This window comes from Chinchilla lanigera, unplaced genomic scaffold, assembly GCF_000276665.1.
Source record: "Chinchilla lanigera isolate Chin_1 unplaced genomic scaffold, ChiLan1.0 scaffold00020, whole genome shotgun sequence".
Taxonomy (NCBI): Eukaryota; Metazoa; Chordata; class Mammalia; order Rodentia; family Chinchillidae; genus Chinchilla; species Chinchilla lanigera.
Window position 1 is genome coordinate 3,720,406 of NW_004955421.1, and position 20,102 is coordinate 3,740,507.

The following is a 20,102-nucleotide window of genomic DNA, read 5'->3' on the forward strand; positions in this document are numbered from 1 at the left end:
TCAAGGCTTTTATAGGTAAATGGTCACAACTAGAGACCATACTCATAAGTGAAATTAATCAGACCTACATGCGTAAGCATTGTATTGTCTCATTAGAGTAAGACCTGAAAGAGTGAATAAAAACGAGGTATGATAGATATTGTGAAATGAAAGGAAAATGCTCAAAAGTAAAGGGCAACCGGTGTGTGGGAAATGAGAAGGGAAACAAGGGGAAATTATGTAAGTATGTATATACAGGATAGCTGCCATAGTTGTGCTACTGTCTTCTACTGCTTTACTGAAAGGAACAGTTAATGATTACTTGTTTGATCAATATTGCATGTCTCTGAGAAACCACTTTGAAGATATCAATAAGTAGTACAACAATCATGGCTAATTTCCTACAACTTTGTCTGTAACTCTGTATTGTTTATATTATTCTTATGCTATTTTGTAAATGGATGTCTGTTTGTTAATGTTTTCCTTCTTTTATTTTTTAAAATTAAAAAAAAAAAAAAGCAAATAAAAAGTAAACCCAGCTGTGTTGTTTTGTGTGAGCTATATTCATGGTCCTCCCCCAACACACTTTTTTTTAGTTTTCATTTTGAGACAGAGCCTCAAGTTGCCCAGGCTGGGCTTAAACTTGCCATCATCCACCTCAGCCTCTTGTAGCTGGGATAACAGAAATAAGTCACCATGCCTGCCCTGAGAGGCATTTAGAGATTCTAGGATAAATTTAATAGAGAAGAAGCTGTACCATGGAGCAAAGTCTATGCAAGTAGGAGGAGAAACGATAAGCTGTGCCTCTACAAGGAGGATGGTCTCCATAGGTCAAAGGTGCTCCAGTACTAGAGTAGGGCATGGGCTACAGTTATAGGCTCCTGGTCTCCCCACCCTCACTTCAGAGGCGGAACTAGGCAGGCTGAGGTGCAGGTTGGGGAAGCAGACAAGAAAGGTATGTCTGGTTCAGCCATGCCAGACACTGGTACTCAAAAAATGGAAAGTGATAGGCTTAGACCTGTCCCCTACAGTCACACATAGTATGCAAGGTGGAGGTGCTGAAAATTGGAAAGCAGAGGCTAAAGCAGTTGGAGAAGTTGGAAAAGAGTTCTAGTTCCTGGAATACAAGACCAACATTTCCAACCACAATGAAAAATCTTCTCTAATATCTCTGTTCCATCTCTGTCTCCCATATTCTGACAAGTCACATCCAATAATAAGCATGAAGAAAGGCAAACAGCACTGAGAGGGCCTGATCTTATCGGACATGACTAGGGCCACGCTGCAGTCTCCCAGTAGGTCCCACTCCCAGCCCTGCCATGCCCAGGTGCTCTGGGAATGCCAGGAGTTACCACATTGGACATATAGACAAGAAAACGCTGGTAAAGAAAGAAATGCAACTGCTCATAAGACACTCCCAAATGCAGCTTCTCCAAATACTTGTGGTGAAGCCCAGATTGTTTTACATTTTAATCCATCACAACTGACACATTAAAATTTAATCACTAAGAAAACAGTCACCACTTGGATGTCACAGCAATGCCACATGGCTATAAAAAATCTCTAATGGCTTACTTCTCTCTTCTGTATTAATCTTCCTGCAGACAAATAACAATTTGTGGTCCCCTGCCAGCCTGCTGACCTGAGCAGCTGTGTTCCAGACTAGCAAATCTGTCAGACAAAACTTCTTGCAGTGATGGAAATGTTCTGTCACAGTGAGCAGTCCCAATGTGGCTAATGAGGCTAAGGAGGTGAATTTTAAAACTTTATTATATTTTAATTAATTTAAGCTAATAGGAACATGCAGCTGTGGGATTGGATCTAGAGTAACTACTGGGAACACACAAAAACTCCATGGCAGACCATGGACCCAAGCCAATTCTAGACCGTGAACACAGGGAAAGAGAAGGCAAGTATATCCTAATATCTCTCTACTCCTTAGTTTGAACATTTAACCTCCCTGTGGTTAGTGTTAGGCCTTGAATATTAACACAAAGATGGATGGTATAATGATTAATGCTGATTATAAATTGGATTATATTTAAAAATACCTAGGAAATTAGTGAAGCACACTTTTACGTGTGTCTTTGAGAGTGTTTCCAGAGACAACTGACATATGGGACAGCAAACGTATGGAAGAGATGTGACCTGAATGTGGGTGGTACCATCCAATAGGGTGAGGAGCCAGATGGAACAAAGGCAGAAAGAAGAATACCACTAGCACTAGCCTTTGGCCTCTGTCTCCCTCTCTCTGTCTGTCTGTGTGTCTCTCTCTGTGTCTCTGTCACTGTCTCTCTGTGTGTGTCTCTCTCTCTCCTGGCTACCATGAGTTGAGCAGCTTGCCTCTGCCATGCCCTTCCACCATGATCTTTCTGCCTTGCCACCAGCAACTAAGCCAGGTGTTCATGCAATGAAACCCCTGAAACCATGAGCTAAAATAAATCTCTCCTCCTTTCAGTTTATTTTATCAGATATCTTGTCACAGCAGCAAAAAGCTAATACAGATATGCACATGCACACGCATGTTTGTGTACACACACACACACAGAACCTTCTAAAAGCTTGTGCACAGAGTAAGAGAAGAAATCAAGATGGATCAAATAATGAGACAATAAAACAGAAACACTGAATCTGCTGGAAGGTAAAATAGGTAAAATTCTTGAAGACATAGGCACAGGTGAGGACTTTCTGAACAGAACCCCAATTGCACAAGAAGTAATACCAAGAATCAACAAATGGGATAATACCAAGTTAGAAAGCTTTTCTACAGCAAAAGAACAACCAACAGAGTGAAGAGACAACCTACAGAATGGAGAAAAGTCTTTTCCTGCTACTCAGACAGAGGACTAACATCTAAAATATATTTTTTTAAAACTCAAAAAAATTAAACCCCCCTAAATAAAAGAATCAATTAAAAGTAGGCAATTAAAATGAATCAACATGTTTCAAAATAAAAAAAAGTACACATGGCCAAGTACATGAAAAAAATGTTCAGAAACCTTGATCATTAGGGATATACAAACCAAAACAGCATTGAGATTCTGTCTTATTCTAGAAAGAACTGCTATCACCAAAAACAAAAAAACAACTAATGCTAGTGAGGCTGTGAGGAAAAAGGAATCTTTCTTATAAATTAGTATAATCACTATGAAAATCAGTATACAGATTCCTCAAAAAAGTAAAAATAGAAATTCCATTTGACTCAGCTATACCTCTCCTGGATACCTCCCCAAAAGTGTTAAAGACATCATCATATTACAATAATACGTACATAACCGTATTTACAGCAGTACAATTCACAGCAGCCAAATTTTGCAAGTGCCTTATATGTCCAACAACAGATGAATGAATAAAGAAAAATACACACACACACACACACACACACACACACACACACACACACACGAGCACTACTCAGCATAAAGTCATTTGTAGGGAAATGGGTACAATTTGAGATCATAATGCTAAGTGAAATAAGACACAGAAGGTTAATATTGTATAGTTTCTCATATACAAGAAGCCCAAAATATAAATAATTTAAAGAGCAAAATAAAAGAGAAATGATAGGAAACAGGGAGGTAAATTTTGTAGAGATGGAAGCCCGTTTGGAATGGAGGAAGAAGAGAAGTTAGGGAGGGGAAGGGAAAGTAAAAAAGATTAAGTTGTGATATGTATATGTACCAATTCTCCAAGATAACTAATTATTCTGTATGACAAATACATGTCTATAGTAGCATAGTTTGTCAGAGCTAAATCTTGGAAACAGCTCAAATGCCCATCAACTGATGAATGGATAGAGAAGAGGTAGGTTTTTATACAATGCAGTACTACTCAGCCATAAAGAAGGATAAACTTGAGACATCCATAAGTAAATGGATGCACCTTGAGACCATATTCTAAAGGGAAATAAATTGAACATATATGTATAAATATTGCATTGTTTCTCTGGTGTGAGAAACTGAAAGTAAATAAAGACCAGAATGTGTGCTAGATCTTATGAAATAGGAAGAAAATGCTTAGGTGGGAAGAGAAAGTAGAGAGGCTGGAGGGGGAATGGTAGGAAGGGAAAAGAAAAAAAAGAGAAAAGAGGGAGAAATGGAAACAAAACTTTTGTAAATGAGAAGGGGAAGAAGGATTGAAGGGAGGACAAGGAAATGGGGGAAAAAAGGACTTAAGTAATGTACAGGTACAAAGTCTCAGATGAAAGTGATCCTTATGCATATTTAAAATGTACCAATAAACTTAATTAATAACAATGACTAAGGGGCTGGGGATTTAGCTCAGCGGCAAAGCGCCTGCCTGGCAAGCGCAAGGTCGTGAGTTCGGTTCCTGGTACCAGAGAAAAAAAAAAAAAAAAAAAAAAAAACAATGACTAAGTAAGTAAGCATAGGCAATGAATAAATAAGTGTTTGAGCAAGTACAGAAAGAAGAGCCACCTATTGAGTCAACAGGGCCAGTGTCCCCTTCCTAGGCCCAGAGTCTCTTCTTGACACAAGCAGATGTTGAGGGCAAACCTCTCAATCTGTTCAGGTAAAGCCCAGTTCCCCCATTAGCACCTGTGGGACGGGGCCCTACCTTTCCCAGTCTCTCACACAGCTGGGCGGAGAGTTGAAACTCCTTGGCATAGCTCAGACACTTAAGGGACAGCTTTGGCTCATTGCACTCCAAATAGGTCTTAGCTAGTCCCAAATATTCCAACTGTTTTTGCCTGGAAGAAGGAAAACAAAATAATATTTCTATGAAATATTAACATAACAGCAACATGTTTAACATGCTGCTTTCATCAAAACAAATCTGAAATGATGCCAAGACACTCACTTGGGGCTGACTTTCTTGGACTTCATGTTCAGGGCAGTGTTATGGGCCAGGGCCAACTTCTCCTTCTCAAATGCACCTCCTTTTTGGTAACACTTCGCTGCAACCTGAATAGGCAAAAGATTTTGATTCCTGGCAAGGTAACAGAGGTGACTATAGAACAAGAGTTAAAACATGCATTGAAGGTCTGTACTGACAAAGCACTGTCTCACCCAGCCCAATCTGAAAGGGAGGAACAGAAAGGTACTTGTATGCTAAAGAGAATAGCCTCAGAGGACAAAGCCCAACACTGTTACCAGCTAACACACCCAAAAGTTTCTTCAGGAAGTATCCAGAAGCCATGGAAAAGGTGCACAGTACATGTTTTTACTGGTCACCGTAACAGCACCCTTGTTTAATCTTCCAACAGCCATGTGTAAGAGATATCATCCTTCTCATTTTACACACAGCAACCTCACATCAGAGCCAGGGAGCAGCTAGCCCAAAGACAACCTGTGGTCCTTCTGGGCTTTTTGACATAGTTGCTGACTACAATGGCTACCTTGTGGTGCTGGAAGCACAGCTATAGTACAGGACTGGGGACAGAAATGAGGTAGAGAGAGCCTCACAGCACATCCAGATCCTCAGAGCATGCAGATCTATGTGACCAAACCCGCTAACTATGAGGTATGCAGACAAGTGTCACAGCGAAGTCAGCCTGCATCCTGATGCTTGACAGCAGAAAGCTGCTTTTCTAAGACAGGAATGCTTGCAGCATGTCTCAAGGCAAAAAGTTCACATTACGCCCAGCATCAGGTCCCAGTGTGGGCATGAGAGGGACTAAGTGGCACTTGCTGATAAAGTGGACAGGATGGCCTCTCTCCCTTTCCTGCTCTTTGCTCTAGCCTTCCTGCCCCCATGGGCCTTTCATTCCTGGGACTTATGCCATGTTTCTTTCAATCACAGGGCCTTTGCACAGGCTGCTGCCTCTAACAGAAATGCTCTTCAGTCTTTTCTTTGCCTACTTAACTTCATTCACTCTGCAGGTGTCAGTTCAAGGCTTCATTCCTCAAAGAAGGCTTTCCTGGCCTTTCTGTCAAGGATAGGTGGCTCTGGAGGCAGCTGACCTCTCATCTGTGACACCTGCAACAGCTGAAACTGCACATTCATCTATGCGCCTGTTTTGCTTACTATCCTTATCCTGGGATCTAAGCATAATTTTGGCTCATAGCTCAACAAGTATTTGTTAAATGAACAAATCTTGTATGGTGGTTCTGAAACATTCATGACATGCAGCCAAAAACCCAATAAACCACCTGAGTCCTGAAGTCCTTTAGCAGGGTCAAAATAAAGTCAGGCGAGGAGAAGGCTTTTTATAACATTCTCATCTGTGCCGGCTCCCCTAAAAAGATTTTAGATTCAAACATTCAAAAAGTATTTTTACAGGGATAAATAATTGGAAATCCATGGACAACACATATAGGTAACACTAGAAGTGTTCTGAAAGGAATAAAGGGTAAGATTGTATAGAGATTTCCAATTCCATACCCATACTGCTGCCCATCTTATCTCCCGCTTCCCTCCTTACCCCCCAACCATCCACCGTGCCAAAATATTGTTTTACAATGACAGACATGTTCAATATTTCTTTCCAATTATAACAAGGATCTGCAATGAGCAAAGTTTTGGGGCTCGATCAACTTCTGCAGCTAAATATAACAAATGTAAAATTCTACTTCCCAGACATACAAAGGTTTCTACAACAAAGCAAATAGTGTTTCCTCACTTTATATAGAGACTATAAGCATGGCCAGAGTCTTCATTTTTCTCTATCTGTGCCCATACTCCTTGACAGTCTAATTTTGCAGCTTCTCCCATCACAAGTGCTGCCTATTTTCCCTCCTTTTTCATGTGGGCTGTAATTTGTTTGGCCAACAGAACTCAGCAGAAGTGATACTAGGTCAGTTTCACGGACAGGTCTTAAGGGGCTGTGTGTACTTCTGCCTACTCTCTCTGGGTGCTGGCATCAAATGAACAAGCCCAGATTAGCCTTCTGCAAGATGAGGAACAGGGACAGATGATCTAGGAAATCTAGTGACCCCTATTCCTAAACCAAGAGCCAATCAATTCCCAGAGGCAGACCTTCCAAGTTAACTAGAAGCTGAATACAGACACATAAGTTGCCCAGCTGATACCAGAAGAGCTACTTAGTTGAACTCACATGGCCAACCTACAGTACTGAGAGCAACAAACATGATTTGTTGTAAGCCACGACATTTTGGGGTTGTTTGTTATGAAGAAACAGGTAACTTCTAAACTCCAGAGTTATTTGCTGCCAATGTTAGCCATTTTCCCTACCACAGGGGCTGAAAAAACTTTGCAAATTCCTTCTAAGTATGACAGATACCTCACACCATGGCTTCTGATAAATGCTGACTTGCAGATTTATGGTCCCCATCACTTCCCAGTCCATGAAACTCCAATGGTAAGAAAGATCATTAGAGCAGAGGGAAGAGTCCTTCAGGGAAATCACTATCTCTGAATATTTGTTCGGAAGTGGCAAAGGGAAGCCAGGTGTGGTGGTGCACCCATGTAATCCCAGTACTTGAGAGGCCAAGGCAGGAGGACTACTGTGAGTTCAAGGCCAGCCTGAGGTGCATCATGAAATTCTACCTCAAAAAAAAGACCAAAAAAGAAGGAGAAGGAGAAGAAAAAGAATGAGAAGGAGGAGGAGGAGAAGAAGGAGAAGTAAATGGAGAAGGAGAAGAAGAAGGTGGAGGAAGAGGACGAGGAGAAGAAGGAGAAGGAGACAAAGAAGGAGAAAGAGAAGAAGAGGACGAGGAAGGTGGATGAGGAAGAGCAGAAGGAGAAGGAGGAGAAGGAGGAGAAGAAGAAGAAGAAGAAGTTGTAGTAGAAAGGGAAACTGCAGACACTTTTGCTATAATGTTTGAAGTCTAAATTTGTGTAGCTACTGGTATGAGTTAGCAGTCTACCCCAGGTACCTGAATAGCCATAAATCTAGGAAATTACACATTTCTATGTAGTAGTGCCTGTTGGGGCAGACACTGTTGGTGGGACCCACAGACCTCTCCTCCCTTTCTTGTTTGACAGCAGAACCTAACTCCCATAAAAAGCTGAAACTACCAGATGTGACTGCACTACCAACATCCTTTGTAGCTAGGAGAGGCCATGTGACCTCATACTGACCAATGAGATGCATAAGAAAATCTACTGCAGGGGTTGGGGGACAGGCATGAAAAGGCAGTGCCTCCTCTTCATTGATGCTTGAGATATTATTGAGGGGAACAAGATATCTGGAGCTGCTCTGGCAGCCATTATGCAACCACAAAGGGGAACATCTCTGATAAGCTGCAGATGATACAAGGAAGAAATAGAGTAAGACTGGGCTCATGTTTACTCTCTTGAACTGTAAAATCAATCCTAAGACTGTACTTGTTATTGGATTAAAAAATTTAAACTAGCATTACTCTTTCAGTAGAGTTTTTGAGGTTTTCAGGTAAAGACATCATCACCAATACCCATGGCAGACACCAGCCATAGTTCCCCCCTAAGATCTCAAAGTGTATAGGGAAAGTGACAAGCTCTTTCTTTAATCTTGTTTCGATATTTCATAAGGCCCATTATAGAAGACTGCTCAGGCTCACTATGACGGCTTGAGCTGGAGGTTGGTCGGTGTAATCTGGTAATAAAGTTTACCCCATGCTCGCTAGACTCAGATTGGCAGTAAAGCCTATCTCTGATAAGTCTGAAAATATAAACATGTGACTTCTCTGCTTTAAAATGTGATACGATAATAGCAAAAGCTTTTAAGCACAGAGTATAGCAGGGAAAAAACAGGCTGTGACCCTCCATTTACCTGTCACTGTATGTGGACACTTGGCCAAATGAACAGCTGCTATGCCTGCATTTACTGGATAGAGAGCAGGACAGGAGCTCTCCTCATCTCAGGCTGACCTGCTATTTCAGAAAAGGTGGCACAATCACCACTATCCCCCATCCTGTCCTGACAGATGCATCACTGCATCCTGACAGATGTAGATATGGAAATCTGGCCATGAGGCCTGACAAGACCAGGGGCCACAAGAAACCCTCATCCCTGTCCCCTGGTCCAGCCCTTACCTTCCAGCACTGGTGTTTGGCATAATACTCTCCTTGCACGATCCATTCCTCAGGAGTCGAGGTCTTAACAAACATGCTATCATCAAAGTCTAAAATGAAAAACAAAAGTAGGTTTTCTTCTCTGGGCCTTCACTCATTTACAGCTGTTATGGGCTGAACTGTACCCCCAAAAATTCATTTGTTGAAGTCCTGAACCCTCTTACCTCAGAATGTGACTGTATTTGGAGACAGGGCCTTTAAAGAGGTGATTAACTTAAAATGAAACTTTTCAGGTGGGCCCTAATTCAACATGACTGATGTCCTTGTGAGGGAAGGAAATTAGGACATACACACAGACACCAGGAGCACAGAGGAAAGACTGTGGGATAAGGAGAGAAGGCAGCCATCTGCAAGCCAAAGAAATAAGTCTCAGAGGAAATCAGCCCTGCCAACACCTTGATCTTGCACTTCTAAGCCACTAAAACTATGACAAAATAAACTTCTATTGTTTAAACCACCAAGTCTGTAGCATTTTGCTATGGTAGCCATAGCAGGCTAAAAAGCCTGTGTTCTTCCTTCTAATTTTTAAGATATATTTTAGAAAAAAAAAAAAAAAAAAGATATATTTTAGCTTACCAAGACAGATTGGTGCAGGTTTCAGAAGGAGGGGGTATAGAGGTAAGAAAGGATGTGGTTTGTTTTTTTAAAATTTTGATCTATTTTCTTTCTTCAGAGCTATGAATCAGTATATAGATAGCAATTACTAACTCCTCCTTGAAAATCCAAAGCCAAGTAGCTCTTAACAATCTCCCAGGTAGATTTAGCAGAAACAAACTAACAGGATTTTACAATACAAATGCTACTTGACTTCACTGTGCTATATCCCAATAAACCATGATAAACTGAAAAATGAATTTGGTCACACCTAACCTACCAAACATCATGGCTCAGTGACATGGTACACTATTAGTATTGGTGCTTACTCTCATGATTGTATGAATGACTGGGAACAATAGCCATTGCCACTGTCAAGCACCCAGAGAGCACTATTACTAGCCAGAGATAAGATCGAAACTAAAAGGAGAGATCCAACATGGCTGACTACAGGAGGTGCTCAGAGAAGTTGCACTGCAGCCACAGGTATTCTGTAGTAGGGGAGGACACTGAAAAGGGGACGCACCGCCACTATGGCTGGTCTGCACTGCTCCAGTCCTGTCCTGCTGAGGAGCAGCCACAAGGAGAGCATCCCAAACAACCTAAGGCAGTGATGGCAAGCCTTTTAGAGATGAGAGCCCAGACTGCAACCCGAAGTCCACCTACTTATCGCAAAGTGCTAGCACTGCAATTCAACCTGAACACTGCGGTTCTAGTTTAGAAAATACAACTCATACATTAACATCTTTTGTCTTAAAAGAAAAACATGGGTGGACATTTTTTCTTTGATTTACTTGGTGTTTATTTCATTTCCCTCTTCTTGTCTGCTATTTGGTCCTTCAACTCAAGCTTCCATAGTAATACTATTTTTTAATTTTTGTTTCTCCCACTTTTTTTATTTTAAAAAGAAATTCTCCCACTTTTTAAATTCTTCAAGTTCCTTGTTCACTCTATTCTGCTCTCTCAGTTACTCCTATCCTCTTTCATATTAACCCTCTTTCCTCTCTATTCTATTCCTTTTGCTCGTCCTTCTCTTACCTAGTCCCATTTCCCTTTGCCTCTTCTCCACTTTACAGGTGGACAAATACATCAAAACGTTCCAACAACCTCACAGCTTTCCTCAGTCCCCAAGTACACCTCCTTCCTCCTACATCCCCACAAATATCTTCTTACAACTCTCAACATTAACCCTTCAATTCAACTAAAAGACTTCTGTTATGGTTCATACATTATGTTAATTTGAAATCTAGAAGCTTAACTAAGTAACTCAGCAGTTCTACACCCTGAGGTGAAAAGGACATGCCCTTACCACTCTAGGATGTTGGTCATTATGTCAATTTGAGAAGTTTAAAAGTCTAAATAAGTGATTCAGCGGGGGGCCAGGGTCCTTACTTTGCAAACATCCTCAGTTTATGGAAGAGGAAGGCACGGAGATGGTGTGGGCATGGATGGATAGCCAGCATACAATATTAGGGAGGAAAAGAGGCTTGCCCCCCACCCACCCTTTTGCGCTTGGTGCATTTGCTGTTGCCCCTGTGCCATGCCACCCTGCCTTGGAGCCAGCTGATGATGAACTGAAACCTCCACAAACTGTGAGCCTTTCCTTCCTTAATTTTGGAAGTAAATTTTTCCTTCATTAATTTTGGATGGTGAGTATTTTGTCTCAGCAATGAGAGAAAAGTAACCAAGACAACCTCCAAAAGAATCTGATCCTCTACTTTTTTTTCACTATTATTTCTCCTATTTACCTCTCCTCTTACTGACTTACACTCCTTATCTACCTATCCTTTCATCTTTTCCTTTACTGCTCCTTCCACCCTGCAATCTGTTAGTAACAATAGAATATGGGCACAAATAGTATTGATAAAGGGTATCTAGTGGTTGATGGTGTCAATTTGAGAAGTTCAGCAGCTTAAGTAAATCAGCTCACAATACACCCTAGGGTGTAGAGGACCCACCCTCAGGTGGCTCAATCACCTGGCTGGTATAAAAGGGAAATGAGGAAGGACAGATTTGCTTTCGTTCTTCAGAAGAGCTCCAGTCTTCACCTTACACGTGGATGTTGTCTCCTGGCTTCTAACGCCAACTCCTTGGCTTCTACTTTGGATCCTTCAGCATTCCAGCATAGACTCTTCAGTCTTCTGTCTCAGACCCATCAGCCTCCTGATACAGACTTGCACGGAACACTGCAGTGAACTTCAGACCTTGAACTGAATCCTCCCGTCTCCAGTGTGCAGACACCTGCTGCATGCTTCCTCATCCAACTCTGTGGTTGACTGTCATAAGGCAATCTTGTAATTTCCTATACATTTGTATATCTTGCATTATGTCTGTTTCTCTAGTAAAACCCTGACTGATACAGGGTGAAAGTATAAATGCAAGGTTTATCACACATTATGATAAGATCTGTTGATGTTGTTATAACCAGCAGTGATTCTTTCTTCAAAACACAGTGACAGAGTCGAATCAACTTTAATTAAATAACTGAACAGATAAATATTATCTTTGGACAAAAAAAGCTGAAAATATATCACTGGAAGGCAGTATGTAACTAAAAAGATCCTCAAGTTAAGGATATAGCTCATCTGCACAGTGCCTGTTAGGCAAGTGTGAGGACATGAGTTTGATTCCTAGTATCATTTAAAAAAATCTTCATATCAACTAAAATCTCTCTTTGCCTTATTTAACCTCAACCCTCAGCACAAAACACACACACACACACACACACACACAGGAGCATGGGAAAATAAGGTAAAAACAAAAAACAAAAAACCAAAGTCTCCCAACTCTCCCAAAGCAGATTCAAGGAGCAATTAACAGAAAAAGCAAATACCAGGTAGTCAGGCTTTACACACTGATTAGAGAAGAGTTAAAGAAACTTGGTAAGTTTAAAGAGGACATGATCCAAAAGTTTATGGATTTCTCATAGAAAATGACCAATGTGGATATGGTAGAAACAAATAAAAAATTGGAAGAGCTGACCAAAATGTGTCAAAATATGAAGGACAAATTTACCAAAGACAAAGATGCCACCGAAAAAGTATCAGACAGATATACCAGAAATTAAAAAAAAAAAAAAATGTAGAGAATTTATAAATTGTAGAAATGACTAATGTGAAGATGAAGTTTCAGAAATCAAGGACAAAATGCTGTTAAATTACAACAAATTCCTCAGATAAGCCTTAAAAATGATAAGCGAACAAGAAAAATTCATCCAACAACTATTAGACAATGCTAAGATGACAAATTTAAGGCTAACTAGAGTTAGAAACTAGAAGACAGCACACATGCCATAAAAATCCACTTAGAAACTTTCCAAGTCTGGACAAATACTTCAACATACAGATAAGAGAGACTTACAGAACACCAAACTACAATGAAAAAAGTTCAGCAGAACACACCTTACTCAAACTTCTAGAAGACAGAATCTTAAAAGCTGTCAGAGCAAAACAAAAAAATCACATATAAAAGTAAGCTCATTAGGATTACAGTAGACTTCTCAATACAAACTTTAAAGGCCAAGAAAACTTGTTGTGAAGTATTTAAAATCTTCAAAGCAAGCAACTTGCAAGCCAGATTAACATATTCTGCAAAACTTTCTTTTTAAAAAGATGGGTAAAGTCATTCCATTAAAAAGAACAACTTAAGAGATATATGAACACTAAATCAGAATACCAAAAAATACTCAAGAATATCCTGGACAGAGAAAAAGGAGCCAATAAAATAAAAAACTCAGAACAAATACAACAAGCAAGGCAAAGAGATAAACAAAGGAAAAAAAAAAAAGAAAATGACAAAGAAAAAGGGAGGAGAACCAATATGGCAGAGTGGTAGGCAGCAGACAAAGATCCTCTCTGAGAATTGCCATACAGACACAGAAATGTAGCAGTGTGAGGAAGACCAGGAGAGAAGTGGGTTCCCCAAACTCAGGAAGGATCTGAAGCACAAACTGAAGCCCACAGAGAAAGTGAAGAGAGAAACTTCAGTGAAGAAGTGGGTAGCTGGCGGTGCCTTCTCCCTGAAACAGGACTCACTGCGTAAGAGGAGGGATTCAAACCTGCAGACACACAGTGACTGCTGGAAACCCCAGAAGGCTCCATGGAGACACAGCAATGGAGGGGAACAGAGGACGTAAAGGACTGCATTAGCTGGTGGTGAGTGCTGAGGGCTCAGGTGTCCTGTGCAAGACAGTGACTGGCCGGGAGCCATCTTGGAGAGGGGCCAGCTGACCTCAGAACTCAGAGCAGCTTCAGGCTTCATCTAGCAGCTCCCAGCTGGGTTCAGGCCCTCAGAAGGTGTGCTGAAGACTGTAGATGAATGAGTCTAGTCTGAGCCAGAAGGTGCAAGCTCACTGAGATTATCCACTACCGCAACAAAAAGCTACTACTGCTGGTTTGCTGGGATAAATCAACATGGATCTCAACTCTGTCTCCATACTTTGTTTACCAGTGACAGCAGAGACAAACCTAGAAGTGAACTATTTTCTCTCTCTCCCTTGTTTATTTGTCGTTGTGGTGGTAGTTTTTTGTTTGTTTGTTTTCTCACCTTAATTGTTTGATCTTGTTTTTATATGAGTATGAATGTGGTTTCTAGGCTCTTTGTGCTTCTTGTTCTGTTCTTCTTTTCCTCTCTTCCTCCTCTCCTTCCCTCTAGTCTTCTGCACCAGTTTCCCAAAGTTAGTATGATCCCCTTTTGTCTGCCAGCCTTACTTCTAATCTCTTCCTCTTCATTTACTTCTGTGTTTTCTCCCTAACCCCTTTTAAATTTTAACCCCTGAGGGAAAAATTGACTTATTAAGGACTTATATAGTGCATATAATTTTCTGGTTTATTTCAGATTTTGTTATATAAGCACAAATCTAGTTCATATAGTTAAAGGTGGCAAATTAATGGTTACCTCAGTTTGTCATTTTCTAGGCTGTGTTTGATGTTATTGTTATTGCTGATGGTACCACTTTAGCCAAAAGTGACATAACTGTTCTAAACAGCTATTCTTCCTGATATCACAAGATTGAGATTGAGTAAGGGTCATAGAAAATACTGTGGCACAGTGTCGAAGAACCAAGGGCTGGGCCAAACAGGCAGCAGCTTCTCATCCCTGACAAATTGAAGAGGCAGGATCTTGCAAAAGACTCAAAACCCCAAAATCAGCTACACCTGGAAGATACCTTGGAGAAGTAGTTATTTCCTAAGGGCTCTAAATACTAGCAATAAAGCAACCCACCACAGGCAATTTACAAGCATCACCACAGGAATTAAACTAAGAAAGAAAGAAAAAGAGAGAAAGGAAGGAAGGAAGGAAGGGAAGAAGAAGGAAGGAAAGAAAGAAGAGAGGAACAAAGGAAGGAAGGAAGGAAGGAAGGAAGGAAGGAAGGAAGGAAGGAAGGAAAGAAAGAGAAAAGAAAATGAGAAAACACAAATAAAATGCAACCCCAGACATCCAATTCCCCAAAGGCAAACCCAGGGGCCAATGAGGTGGGACAATCCAAAAGCCACCCACCTGACTTCTCTGAAGTGGTAACAATAAAACAATTGAATGAGGCTCAAGAAAAAAATCAAATCAGAAATGTTTTTAAGATTATTGTAAAGATGGTGCCCACAATGAAAACCATGCTTAATGACTCTAGAGCAGATACAGATAAAACAAATAGAGGTACTTAAGAAAACTATGGAAGCATGAATGTTTAGCATAAAAATGAAATAGAATTTATAAGGGAGATTCAAACAGTGATATCCAGGAGAATAAAAATTGTATTGGAAGTATCCACAGTTGGATAAGCCAATGTGAAGACAGGATCTCAGATACAGAAGACAGGCTTGCAGTTAGTAATCATGAAATGAAAATTTTTTTAAAAAATAGCAAAGAACCATGAGAAATCAATCTAGCAGCTGCTAGATGAGGCAAAGAGGAACAACTTAAAATTGATTGGAGTGAATGAAAAAGCAGGAGATAGCACAAATGATATAAAAAAGCTGTTCACAGACGTCATGGCAGAAAACTTTCCTGGTAGGGAAAAAGAATTTGACATACAATAAGTGAGGCATATAGAACTCCAATCAGCCACAATCAAAATAAATCTATAGCCAGGTATATCATAGTCAAGATTCCAGACATTCAACACAAGAATAAAATCTTACAAGCTGTGAGGGAAAAGATACAGATCACCTCTAAAGGAAAGCCCATCACAATCACAGCTGACCTCTCAGCACAAACCCTCATCAAGGAGAGCTTGGAGTGAAGTATTTCAAGCTCTAAAGGAAAACAACCTTGAATCCAGATTTCTGTACCCCACAAAACTATCTTTCAAAACTGATAGATATAAAAAATACTTCCACAACAAAAAACACCTGAGAAAATTTATGACCACCAAGTCAGCACTCCAAAATGTTTTGAAGAACATTCTAGAAAGAGATAACAAGGACTACAGCTCCATGAACCCCATCAGAAGGGATCCACCAGGCAAGCCAAACAAACAAGGGGAAAAAGGGGGCAGCCAACAGCAGGAAAATAACATGATAAAGATAAGTCAATACATATCAGATATAACCATCAATATTAATGGTCTCAATTCACCAATCAAAAGACATAGGTTGACAGAATGAAGCAAGATACAACAATATGCTGTATACAAGGAACACATTTAATTTAAAAAGAAATTCAAAGAAAGTCAAGGGATGTAAAACAATACTCCATGTAAAAGGAACTCAAAAAAAAGCAGAGGTAGCTATTCTATTTGCAGACAAAGTGAATATCAAGCCAAGACTCATTCACAGAGATAAAGAGGGTCACTACATCTTTGTAAGGGAAACAATTCAAGAGGAAGAGATAACAATCACAAATATATATGCAACAAATACCAGTGCACCCAACTATATAATACAAATATTAACAGACATAAAAAAGTCAAAGCAATAATACAATCATATTGGGGAATCTCAATACCCCACTGTCAGTAAAAGACAGACCAACTAGACAAAAAACTCAACAATGAAGTATTAGAACTGAACCAAACTTTTGAACAAATGGACTTAGTAACTGTCTACAGAGTGTTCCATCCTACAACATCAGAATACACATTCTTCTCAATGTACATGGGATGTTTTCCAAAATACACCACATACTAGCTCATAGAACATGCTTCAGTAAATGCAAAGAAACTGAAATGATCCCATCCATATTATGAGACGATAGTGCAGTGAAACTGGAAATCCATGGCCAAAGAAACCACAAGAACTTCATAAATACACAGAAATTAAACAGCACCCTCCTGAACAACCAATGGAGCACAGATGAACTTAAGAAATTAGACAGTTTCCACAATTAAATGATAATGACAATACAACATACCAGAACTTATGGGACACAATGAAAGCAGTCCAAAGAGGGAAATTTATAGCAGTGAATACCATATCAGGAAAACAGAGCAAGTGCAAAAAAATAAATTAATGGTGAACCTCAAACTTCTAGAAAGAGAAGAGCAGGCTAAGCCAAAAGCTTGTATGAGGAAGGAAATTATAAAGATCAAAGCAAAATTTAATGCATTAGAGACTAAGAAAACAATATAAAGAATCAATGAATTGAATTGGTTCTTTAAAAGATTAAATAAAATCAACAAACCTATAGCCAACCTTATCAAATAATGCAAGAAAACACTCAAATCCACATAATTAGGAATGAAAAGGCTGAAATTACAAGGGATTCTACAGAAATCCAGAAGATCATCTATACCTACTTTGAAAATTTATATTCTAATAAGATGAAAAATGCAGAAGAAATGGACAGATTCCTAGATACATTTGAATTACCAAAGTTGAATCAAGAAGATATGAAAATCCTAAATAAACCAATATCAATCAATGAAATTGAAGATATAATTAAAAAACTGTCAACAAAGAAAATCTCAGGCCCTGACTGATTCACTGCTGAATTCTGCAAGAAATTTAAAGAAGACCTAATATCACTACTTCTCAAACTCTTTAATGAAATTGAAAGGGAAGCAGTACTCCCAAATTCATTCCTGGAAGCAAGTATTACCCTGATACCAAAACTGGAGAATGACCCAACTAAGAAAGAAACTACAGGCCAATCTCCTTAATGAACATAGATGCAAAAATTCTCAGTAAGTTACTGGCAAACAGAATGCAGAAAATCATCAAGAAGATTATATGCCATGACCAAGTTGGACACATCCCTCGTATGAAAGGATGGTTCAACACATGTAAATCAATAAATGTAATATACCACATTAACAGAGCCAAGGATGAAAACCATTTGATCCTCTCAATAGATACAGAGAAAGCTTTTGACAAAGTCCAGAACCCATTCATGATGAAAAGCCTTCAAAAAATTGGAATAGATGGTCTTTATCTTAATCTGATACAAGCCATGTATGACAAACCAATGGCCAACATTATACTAAACAGACAAAAACTGAAAACTTTCACTCTAACATCAGGAACAAGACAAGGATGTGTACTGTCTCCACTCTTACTCAACATAGTTCTGGAAATGTGAGCCAGAGCAATTAGACAAAAGAAAGAAAAGGAATAATGACTGGAAAGGAAGAAGTTAAACTATCATTATTTGCAGATGACATGATACTTTACATAGAAGATCCCAGAAACTCCACTAAAAAACTTTTGGATTTAATAACCAAATTCAGTAGCATACAAAGTCATCAGTGGATACAAAGTCAATACAAAAGTTAATAGCCTTCCTGTACACAAATAACAAACTCACTGAGAGAGAAATCAGGGAAACAACACGTTTCACAATAGCATCCAAAAAAATGAAATACCTAGGAATCAATCCAATGAAGGAAGTAAAAGACGACTACACTGAAAACTATAGTACTCTGAAAAAAGAGATTAAAGAGGATATCAGAAAATGGAAAAACATCCCTTGCTCTTGGGTAGGAAAAACCAATATAGTGAAAATGGCCATACTTCCAAAACTGTAATACAGATTTGATGCAATTCCAATCAAAATTCCAACAGCATATTTCACAGAATTAGAGAAAAAAATCTTAAAATTCATTTGAAACCAGAAGAGGCCTAGAATAGCAAAGGTAATTCTGTGTAACAAACGCAAGGCAGGGGGCATCATGATCCCTGACTTGAAATTATACTGTAAAGCTACTGTGATTAACCAAAAAAAAAAAAAAAAAAAGTGTGGTACTGGCAAAAAAAGACCCAAAGATCGACGGAACAGATTAGAAGATGTAGGAGAAAAAAAAAAAAAAAAAAAGTGTGGTACTGGCAAAAAAAGACCCAAAGATCGACGGAACAGATTAGAAGATGTAGGAGCAACTCCAGACATACTCAGCTACCTTATCTTTGATAAAAGTACCAAACACGTTCACTGGAAGAAAGATAACCTCTTTAATAAATGGTGCTGGAAAAATTGGCTCTGCACAGGCCAAAGATTAAAATTGCATCCATATTTTCACAATGCACTGAACTAAATTTGCAATAGATCAAAGGTCTACATATTAAAACAGACACATTAAATGTGCTGGAAGATAGAACAGGTAAAACTCTTGCAAACATTGGTGTAGACAAATACTTTATGAATAAAATCCCAATCATGCAGCAACTATCACAAAGAATCAACAACTGGGATCTCATCTTATTAAAAAGCGTTTGCATAGCAAGACAGATCATCAAGAGAGTGAGGAGACAACCCAAAATGTGGGGAAAAAATGTTTTCTAGCTATTCCTCAGACAAAAAGATTACTATTGGGAATATATATAGAACTAAAAAAATAAAAAATCAGACTTCCCAAATTTAAAGACCCAATATAACAATGGGCATCTGAGATGAATGCACACTTCTCAGATGAAGAAATACAAATGGCAAATAAATATACGAAAAAATGTTCAACACCATTAGTCATTCAAGAAATGCAAATTAAAACAACACCAAGATTCCATCTCACCTCAGAAAGAATGGCTATTTTCAAGAAATCAACCAATAACAAATGCTGGTGGGGCTGTGGGGAAAAAGGAACCCTTTTCCACTGTTGGTGGAGTGTAGATTGGTGCAACCACTGTGGAAATTAGTGTAGAGATTCGTCAAAAAAACTAGGATCAGAGGTCCCATTTGACCCAGCTATTCCCCTTCTGGGTATCTTTCCAGAAGAATTAAAAACATTGTACCACAGCACTATGTGCACCCATGTTTATCGCAGCATAGTTTGTAATAGCTAGATGTTGGAAACAACCCAAATACCCATCAACCAAGGAACAGATAAAAATGATGCGTTATTTTTATACAATAGAGTGCTGCGCAGCCATAAAAGGTAAACTTGAGACTTTTATAGGTGAATGGATACAACAAGAGACGTTGCTCATAAGTGAAATAAATCAGACTCACATGTGTTACCATCATATTGTCTCCCTAGTGGGAGAAGCTGAAAGAGTAAATAAAATCCAAAATGTACAATACATATTGTAAAATGGGAAGAAACTGTTCAAAAGGAAAGACATACTGGGATGGGGGAAAAGAGAAAAGAAAGAAGGAAAAAGCAAATATATTACCTCTAGGGAGAGATTATA

General features: G+C 39.3%; 1 protein-coding gene across 4 annotated transcripts in view; it reads right to left on the reverse strand.

Moving 5' to 3' along the window:
- Positions 1 to 20,102, reverse strand: part of Trank1 (tetratricopeptide repeat and ankyrin repeat containing 1) — a 145,377-nt gene that overhangs the window by 12,896 nt on the left and 112,379 nt on the right. For 3 of the 4 annotated variants that reach the window (XM_013513765.1, XM_013513764.1, XM_005383682.2), the window contains exons 16-18: positions 8,914 to 9,002; positions 4,798 to 4,901; positions 4,555 to 4,687 (exon numbers count right to left, since the gene is read on the reverse strand). In XM_013513765.1, the coding sequence (XP_013369219.1) occupies positions 4,555 to 4,687; positions 4,798 to 4,901; positions 8,914 to 9,002 (326 nt within the window). The remainder of the gene's footprint in view (positions 1 to 4,554; positions 4,688 to 4,797; positions 4,902 to 8,913; positions 9,003 to 20,102) is intronic. The other variant, XM_013513766.1, reaches the window with a different exon arrangement.